Below are 10743 nucleotides of genomic sequence, written 5' to 3'. Positions count from 1 at the left end.
AAAAATGTTGGAAAAATTCACTAAAAACATAGAATACGAGTTAAATGATGTAAATTTGTTCTATTGTAACGGGACGAGAATGACGCCTGTGTCCTGCTCCTGTCTTGTCGAACGCTCGCTCCTCTCGTCGTTCTGGTAACCAATCAATGTATGGGAGGTGACATGTAGAATATGTTGGGAAAATCTCACGATACACACTCAGATATTTTTTTCAAAATTGAGTATTATTCTTCATTGATAATTGAAAGACTTTAAATAGTCGTGATACTTACAATATTACGGGAATAAAAATAAAATATTAACTGTCTTAAAAATAAAATCTATTTAACCTATCATAAAATAATATTGTACCGAAAATCATAATTACCTATCCCTATTTTATCTGTGTCAAATTAAACTAAATATTACTAGAGCCAAAACTAATAAAATAAGATTTAAACAAAATTATTAATAAAACCCTAAAATTTAAGTATTTGTTGGGATAAACTTAAATTTTAGAGATTTATTATTTTATTAGTTTTGGGTATAGCAATATTTGATTTGATTTGATAGAGATAAAACAAGGAAGGATAGTTATGATTTTCTGTTTATCTAGGTAGAATATTATTTTATGATAGAATAAGCAGATTTTATTTTCAGGTAAGTTGATATTTTATTGTCACTGTTTATTATTTATACTTGGCCCAAGGCCCGATTTGCAACTATTTAAAGGTTGCTAAGGTATAATGAAAGAACCCACAATGGATTGAAGAGTAAAATTATGTGTGTGGGTCCCGTTATGAGTGTATAGTGAGATTTTTCCAACAGCATCATCCCACACTTGGTTTGCATCTTCTCTCCAAGATTCTCACTTATAGTTCATACAAGTGGTTCTTCTTTGCTTTTACCTGGGTTGTTAGACGACCATGCTTATCCTTTAAATACAATACCTGATTTTTCATAAAAATTGAATTACCTTTTTTCAATTATTTTACCCATGCTTAAAATATTTTAAGCATGGGTCAGATAATTGATAAAGATAATTCAATTTTTATGAAAGACCAGGTATTTAAACAATAAGCATGGTCGTCTAGCAATCCACGCAAAAGCGAAGAAGAACTGATTGTATGATCCATAGCTGAAAATCTTGGAGAGAAAGTGCTTGAAGCAAGGTAGACTAGCAAGAGTTTGGATAAGTCCAACTCAAATCTGATTGAAAGAAGCAAACCCGGTGTGGGATGATGCACATGAAGTAATGAAGGAAGAATTTAAGTTTATGGGAGAGTTTCTTGGGATAAACTTAAATTTTAGGATTTTATTAATAATTTTGTTTAAATCTTATTTTATTAGTTTTGGGTTTAGTAATATTTAGTTTGATTTGATAAAGATAAAATAGGGATAGATAATTATGATTTTCGGTACAATATTATTTTATAATAGGTTAAGCAGATTTTATTTTTAAGAGAGTTGATATTTTACTTTGAGATTTTATTTTTTACCGTAATATTGTAAGTATCATGGCTATTTAAAAAGCCTTTCAATTATCAACGAAGAATAAGACTCAATTTTGAAAAAATACATGAGTGTATATCGTGAGATTTTCCCAACAGAATATACGCTCAAGTCAAAATTGTTCTCTGGAGGTCTTAAAATATATCAATTATGGAAAAAGTGAGTTTACCTCCAAACTAAACCTCTATTTACCGAGTTTATAAGAATCTGATCAATTAATTTATTTTTTAATGATCATTAATGCAAACCTTAATCACTCATCAGTAATCGTTGTAATATTAATTGCGTTTTAACTCTGTTTAACTGTTGTTGGGACCAAACTGCTGCGAAGCTCTTTTCTACATGTGGACCACTCGATCCTTTCAAGCCAGTATGTCATCATACTCAATTGACCGAATATAAGCCTACCATAAATTATCTATTGAGATAACTAAATTAATTATAACCCACTTATTTTAAAATACCTTAAAATTTCATATAAATGTTTATTTTAAAAAAGTGTAATTATATGTATGTGTGTGTCTTGATAAAATTTGGGTTCTTACATTTTATATATTAAACATTTATCATCTACAATACATAATAAAATACTAATTAAAATAAGTTGATGACTTATTCACTTGAAATGGTATGTGATTTCTGAGTTTAATATATTAGAGTGATCCTTAAAAGTTAATAAAATAATTAATAAAGTACGACTATACAAAAGAAAGGGATATATGTAAGTATGTCCCTATTGTTATTGATCTGATTAGATTTGTTTTGGTTTTAAAATTCACCATTTGCGCATACTTTAATGCCAAAAAGAAAAGCAAATGATAAATTATAATGCGAATGCTATGAATGAATGCAGCACTTGCTTCAAAAAGCCCATCAACTCAAATGTTATTTATTGCATATAATCTTATAAAACCAAATATAGTTCCTATCAACTTGGATTCCCATATAATTTATTTTCCTATCATACCCGTTGCTTTAATCTTTCAAACAACTTACAATCACAAAATGTTATATTAAATTAAATTCAACTATTAATATTCAATAACATAAGACCAGACCAGTTACATATATATACTAAGTCATAACTCACTCAGCTACCTAGTAAATTAATTCTAAAATTAATTATTCAATAAATAATAATAATTCACGCCTACCATCAAAATATACTTTAAAATATAAATCCTTATATAATATATTTTTTTTCATAGCAATAATATTCGTGTACAACATAATAACTTACTTATGCATAAAAAGATATAGCTGTGTCATAAAGAATTTTTATTTTTAGTATTTCATGAAAAAGGAATGGAATAAAGGGCATACGAGAAAGTGATTTGAGCTTAATATCATTCAACTCGTTCATCACAAAACATTTAAACACCGTGTTTTGAGTTATGTTTATTATTATATTAAATATTTAAAGGAATTTTTTAATAGTTTATTAATGTGGACTATCTGCAATAAAAAAAGAGATCTGATTTGTGATTATCTTATAAACAATGGTTAGGGGTTGTTTTTACTCTACGTTGGGAAATATTTGCTTAAAATTAAGATATTTAATTATCAACATGATAAAATTTACTTAATAAAATAATTGTAGACAAATTATTTATTATTTATATTAAGATTTAGAGAATATGTTTATATTATGCAAAGCAGGCAGTAGAAGAAGAAGCACGCGCATCTAGTGACACGTGTCGAGGGGCCCAGCTATTATTAGTTTTGTAATGTTTGTGACAAAATCATTTCTTTTTTTTTTTGTCTTTTTGTGAAGAAAAGGTCCTTTATTCATCTGCCTCTCTGTATGTGGGTCACCCTCTTTATTGCTTCCACCTCATTCATATTCCCTGACCCTTCAATTACCAAACTACCCTTTTCAGTATTTTTTATTTTTTATTTTTGTTTAATTATTTTTTTTGTCTTCAGTTTGGTTGAAGTGTGTCAAATTCGTCTCTCTTTTGGAAAAATGTCAATTTCGTTTCCATATAGAAAAAATTTATATCAATCAAGTCATTTTCGTTAAATACGAATTAATGGTGTTAAAATCTTAAAGTAAGTTTTGAATAATAACCACTTCATGGGTCCGATCCCTGATTTTGCAGTAGATAAAGTGAGTTTTGAAAGCAATGATTTTTAACGAAGATGACTTGATTGATATAAATTTTTTCTATATGAGAACGAAATTGACATTTTTCTAAAAGGAGAACAAATTTGACACACTCCAACCAAACTGGGGACAAAATAAGCAATTAAACTTTTTATTTTCATTGCATGTCCTTTACAACTTCTATTCATTCTTCATCCATATGTTTTAACCAATTTTGTAATTTTCATATAATTAGCTCTCTCTAATGGCAAACTAAAAAAACCTTATTGTAAATTCTTTTTACTCTTTTAACTAATACAAAATAATGATACCAATCATTTCTACACCATGTATTGTAAAATGAACCATTTTCAATTGCACTACATTATATAGATAATAATTTAGTTTATTTAAGTTGTTTTGTTTACCCTTAAGAATAATGATGATAACATTATGAAAGTACATTCTAGGATTGTAAAAGTATACTTTTAAGTAATGCACTTTCCTATTGTGTCTAAGCATGAAAGACATAAATTAGGTAAGACCTGATCATTCATATCATTAAACTAACTACCACTTACTATTCTAACATGCACGGATATTAAAAAAGATATCAGTGTGTACATTTCCAATAAACTGGATTCTAAAATTTATTTGGTTTAAACTTCTTTTTGGTCCCTAAGTTATAAGCGGATGTTCAGTTTAATCTCCATTTTTAAAAATGTAAATCTTTGGTCCCTGAGTTATAAAAAATGTATCAAATGAGTCTTTTTTTTTGACTTGAAATACTGTTTTTGGTTATTTCTTAACAACTACTAGATCTTTTAGATTGTTATGATTTGTTTCTTAATAATAACAACACTTTAAATTGCTCTTTGTACTTTGATCATGAACATCAAAAAATGACTCATTTGATACATTTTTTATAACTTAGGAATCAAAGGTTTACATTTTTAAAAGCGGGGACTAAACTGAACATCCGCTCATAACTTAGAGACCAAAAAGAAGTTTAAACCAATTTATTTTATATCTGTCTTTTACGAAGAGATATCTTTTAAATATTTTGTATAATTAAATTTTTTGAATAATATTTAATTACAAGTAATTATTGTATTTAAATCGAATAAATATATAATTCACCATGAAGTCATTTTATAATTACCAACTTATTATAATTTAATAGGAAAAAAAAATATAACATTGATTAGATTAGGAACAAAAATATTAAACCAGAATGAAACAATAACAATAAAAAAAAATGATTTTTATGGAGTTAAGGAATACTTCTTCAAATTTGTAAGTTCCTTTTTCTCATGTCTAATGCCTAGGTTTATATCACAGTTCCATTCAAGATTATGTACATGAATAACTAAGTCGCATAAAGAAGTATGACGAGAAAATAATATAGTAACAAAATCATTCTTCATATTAAAAATAATAAAGCACAAATTCACTAAAATTAAAAAAAGATACACCAGATTAAGATATCCAAATATGTAAAAATCCTAAATAAAAAAAAGAACATTTTAACATGAAAAAAATGAATAAATAAATAAAAACAGATAAATTATTTTGATTTATTAATCTTTATTTTGTTTATATTAATAGATATATTTCAATTTTAATGTGAACTTAAAATATCATTTAACATAATTGAGTTAATAAAACAATATTAATTCACTTTTAAAGTTTAAATACCAAAATGTATTAAATGAATTCAAATTTTATCTATAAATTACAAAAACATTTAATCATTATCCAAAATTTATTTTATAACAAAATCTATTATTTGTTAAATATATTATATTATCCGTTGTTATAATTTATATTTAAAATCAACATATAAATCTAAATTTTATCTTATAAATCAATCTTATTGCAGTTTTTTTCTAAAAGAAGTTCACACTTTGTTAAAGTTTTCCTAAAACACACAATTTCTTGAGTGACAATGTTAGAGTCAAAGTTACTATTGTTCCAATGTCTCACTTCAGGTGCATTTCACAGGCAATATTTTATAACATTATACAATGAAACCTCAACACGTGATCCAAAGTTAATTTTTCTTCACCATAGCTGTTCTACGTAGTATTTATCTCTGTGCAAAATCTTACTAATAGTGATTAAAAGTGAAAAAGAAATTATTTAATTGAATAATTAAGGTCTAATAATACATGGAAGATATGAGCTACACGATTCTTTCAATGGTTTAAGCTCAATAATACAAGATTTTTGGCATGTTTGTTTTTAATGTAGCTAGTGATAATACAATTAATATTGATCAATTTTGTTTTCTATTATTCATTTTTAGTAATAAAAACATGATTTAATTAACGTATCCACATGCAATTTTCTATAAATAAATGTAACAATTACAATTCACAATTAATGAAAAATTGCACATGTTAAAAACATGAATAGATAATGATAAATAAATAAATATGAGTAAAACAAAATAAATGTACACGTACACAACCAATGCATATAAACTTCAAATTAGAAAAAAAATTAGAGACTTAATTGTTTAAGTTATATCTCTTTAATCGAATTTTAATAAATAATAAATACAGTATCGATGCTGATTTTAAAGTCTAATAAATGTTTATATGTTATAATTTTATGTATGTATCTTGTTTCATTTGGTATCATTTTTAGACTTATAAATATTTAAGAATAATAATCTCATCATTACAGTCATTAAATAAATTCTCAAATAATTGTATGTGACTTATATCTTTATAATAGTTGTCATGAAATTTATTAAAATGTATTTTAAAAAATAAACATAACAATGAAGATACCTTTAATTATATTATCTTTGCAATTTATAATATATCTCACTGAAAACATAACATTTATTCAAATTAGTTTATATACTTTATCTAGTAACAATTTTTTTTTTATTAATTCCATAATATATTATTTTTGGTGAAGATATTACCTTTGTTACAACTAATTTATGAAATTTAACAGATCAATAATATTTTTTTACCAATGTAATAAAAAGAAATAATACCACAATTAGTTAGCTTTTTAATAAATTTGCACCTAACTCTTAAATATTTTCTAATTAAATTTTTTATTAAAAATTGTAGATATAACAATTTGACCATCAACAATGAAATATCATATATAAACTAATTTAATAATGATAAATTATACAACAAATATCTTTTAATCTTAAAAGCACTAATGTTTTAAAAGTAATATAAAGCAAAAGATAAAAAACACTTTTATATAAATTTTATATGTAAATAAGCTGTATTTATATATAAAGGAAAAATAAATAATATTAATCATTTGTCGAAAATGAAATAGTTAGTATGAGAACTTTTTTCTCACTTGTAGAAAATAACATCCACTAAAAACAAAAGCAGTTGGATTCATATTAGCAATAAGTGTTTTTTTTTCTTTTTTCTATTTGGGAACAGTGAGGGTTTATTTAAAAGGAGAGTGTCTTGTGATGGTAATATTGATAAGAAAACGACATATTGTTTTTGGGATATAAATGTAATTTGACTGCAATAAGTACACTTGTGATGGAAGTGGGTCCACCTGATCCCTTTCCACACGTCAAATCAGTGGGCCCGTTGATGTTGTTGCAGTGATAGCTGTCCTAAAACATCTTACATCTCGCTTCAATCCAACGGTCAAAATATCATCAAATCCTTATCAACCAGAGAGGTAACGACACTCAAACTTTTCTTTGGTCGGAGCAAACTCTCCTACGAAATATTAATGAAAAGAATAATGTCAAATTTCATTACACGCGCTAGAGTAAAGATAAAAATATAATTAAAATAATATGTTTTTCATTTATTCATAATATTGATTTAATATATTTTTATTCAATGTGTAACTTTTATATTTTTTTTAAGAAAGAGTTAGTTTTCATTATTAAAAAGATCATGGATTGATATTTACGTATATAAATTTTATTTTTCTATATTTTTATTGTTTATTTTTAGGAGTAAAATGAAAAAAAAAATATACTAACGTTAATTAAATAAAATATATCATATGAAATCATTTTTCTAGATATATACTGAATAAAAAGTATTAATCATTGTGGAAAATAGAAAAAACAAAAATGTTAGTAAACCTAAGATCATTTAATTCTATTATATATTTTCGTTCATTAAAACAAAATTATTACTATTTAAATAATGCAAACTTTTCTTAATTGAGAAGGAATTGTTCTGGTGTAATTTTGAGCAATTTGTTTCTTAGTCTTACTTTAATAATATAAACATGACAGCAATTTTTTTTTTATAATTTATGTAGGAAGTCATTTTACTTTATTTATAGCAAAATAACTACATCTTCCAATTTTATTTTATATGACATCTTTAATTTTATGTAATGAATTCTGTGAAATATGTTTGTTTGTTGAGTATTTTTGGCAACTGAATATGTGTATGAGAAAAACAATAACATTGAGATGAAAGCATGACGTGATTATTGAAATAAGTATTGTATTATGAGTAGTGATTAGTGATACAGGGAACCTGAACATCCTGAGAGACAGAAGCATAGAGGGTGTTAAACAAATGTATCTGAATAATTGAAAATGAGAAAAAAAGTTTCAGAGAGTGGGACCCACGGAGAAGGTTAAATAATGAAATGAATAGAATTATTAAATAAAATAATAGAGCATGAAATATAAAAAATGAATTGTTGGGTATTTCTCTAGCAATGATGAGAGGCATAATTCCAAAGAAAAGGAAGGGTTTAGGCCCAACCACTCCATGAATTAAAAATCAAAACTTTCTCTACTTCCTCTTATAAACACACCAACCCCTCACACTTTCTCTCTATTCCAACCCCTCCCACTTTCTCAACCAAATTCTCATCATGTTGGGGAAGAGGCCCCGACCCATGATCGGAAAGTTGTCGGAGTTGTTGGTCTCAAGGGGTCGTGCAGTCACGCTTCCGGACGCCGCCACCACCGGAAGTCCAAGAACTCCATCAGCCACCGTGATGCAGTCTCCAAGAGGCTTCAAGAACTACCACCTCGGTGGTGTTGGTCTTGGAATTGTGGTGGCTCTTGATAAACCATCCAACGAGGTTTTGCCCAAACACGCAGTTTGCACCTCCAATTTGAAAATCCAAGAGGAGTTTGATGTGGAGGAATACACCTATGTCACACGCCATGTACCTAACCAAACATCCACCAAGGTATACTACGATGGGGGTCAAGGCGAAATTCAGAGACATGACTATTCTAACAACAACAATAACAACATGAACAATAACAGCCTTGGGGTGTTCAGAAGAGTCGCACCACAACCTTTATTTGAGTCTGAATCATCGTATCCCACATCGAATTTTCTCAGTTCGTGCAACCTCTGCGGAAAGAAACTCCACGGCAAGGACATATACATGTACAGGTATGTATCCAGAGAAAAGTTTGATTGATGAAAGGTTGGTGTTTTAGGTTATGATAATAATTGGGTGTGGTTTTGTGATGCAGAGGAGAGAAAGCGTTTTGTAGTCCAGAGTGTCGTTCGAGTCAAATAATGATGGATGAACGCAAAGAGAGGTGTAGATCGGAAGCATCATCGAGGTCTGTTGAAATGTCAAGTTCGCCTTATACTAGGGAACAGATATTTTCAACTGGGATTCTTGCACTTTAAGGTTTGGTGGTGACAAACAAGAAATCGATGATGCTGCCACTCTATGAATAAGCAATACTACGTACATAAAAATAATATATATACACGAGTATACTGTTATTGACCATGATCTGGAATTAATAAATATGATTACGAGAGTTAACTAAGACAGCTTGATCTGGAACAAAAACAAAAGTTTTGATCGGCTAAAGGGTAAAGGGTAGATAGAAATTGTGATGTATTTTTGTCCTATCAAGAGTTATGGAATTTTCAGATCTCAGTTCCTCAGATTAAGTTTCATCCTGTTTCTGAGATTTCCTTCTTCTTTTTTTTCCTGTTGAAACATCGAATAAAACTTCAATTTTTGTAACATCCAGCTTAGAAATTAAAAAATCATGAAATTTTAATTCAGAGTCCTTCCTTTCCTATGAATACCATAGAATCTGAAAAAGAAAACAAGACTGAGATTTTAAATAATTTAACATTTAAAATTAATTATTTACACAAGGTTAAAAGTAAAATAAAATTTAAAAACAAAGAGTTTTGCGGAATCACGTGTTTTTAAAGCAATAGAAAAGAAGGAAATTGCAAGCGTGACACGTATAGAATATATACGATAGTGAAATTGAAGAAAAATGGAAGAAAAAAGAGATATTTGGTGATGAGAAGGAATCCAACAATCCCCACTAAGTTAGGATCTTTTTTTATGCTTTCGAATCCCTTTTATTATTCCTCACCATTTTCTCTATTTTTCCTACGGAAACTTATTTAATCTTATAAATTTTAATCAAATTCACCCTCGTTTTTTAAATAATTCTCAAAATCTTCAAGCCTGTCTTCAAAGAAGCTCCGTCACCACCAATATTAATCCCAATTTACATACTTAATCATTCTTACTGCTACTATAAAAAATAATATATATAATTTCGTATAATTATAATCAAATCTTCGTAAATATTTTGGGTGTTAAAATTTTATTTATAAGAGTATACAAATTTACGGGATCAAATATAATAAAATTAAAACAAATTATTTGTATATTAATTTTTGTGCATGTAAAAATTATTCTCAAGGACCCCAATTACTCTTCAAAGAGCATTTAATTCTGTAAATAAAAAAATTAAATATATTTTTATTTCATCGAGGTTGGGATTGAAATTTTGTTCATATTAAAATTTGTAATATATTTTGATAATTGTGAATTGATATAAAGGTTGTTTATATTATTTGACACATTTAAGTTGATTTATACATAAAATAATACTAACATAGTTAGATTGAATAAATAATTTACACTCAAATTTGGATTAAAAGAATTATTTTTGCTTGTTTTTAAAGCTTAGAGGCTAAAATGTATTAAGATTTTAGACATGAATAAATTTTAATTTTGTGTAAGAGTTTAATGACTAAAATATATTTAACTCTAAAAAAATCATACATGTCTAAATGATTTTCTTTCTTTCCTTCAAATTGAATTCATTAATAATTGGATGAAAACTAAAATTTTAGTTATTTTTTTCAAAGTAACTAATCATGTTATCTATAAGAAAATTA

General features: G+C 26.9%; 1 protein-coding gene across 1 annotated transcript; it reads left to right on the top strand.

Moving 5' to 3' along the window:
• Positions 1 to 8298: 8298 nt before the first annotated feature.
• LOC106766859 lies at positions 8299 to 9561 on the top strand. The gene is given in 3 exon segments (XM_014651631.2): positions 8299 to 8964; positions 9048 to 9169; positions 9172 to 9561. Coding segments are annotated over 3 exon segments (744 nt in total). The 5' UTR covers positions 8299 to 8428; the 3' UTR covers positions 9258 to 9561.
• The last annotated feature ends 1182 nt before the right edge of the window (positions 9562 to 10743 follow it).

Source organism: Vigna radiata, chromosome 7, assembly GCF_000741045.1.
Source record: "Vigna radiata var. radiata cultivar VC1973A chromosome 7, Vradiata_ver6, whole genome shotgun sequence".
Taxonomy (NCBI): Eukaryota; Viridiplantae; Streptophyta; class Magnoliopsida; order Fabales; family Fabaceae; genus Vigna; species Vigna radiata.
Note: the sequence above shows the minus strand (reverse complement) of the source record. Positions and strands in the feature narration are given on the sequence as shown.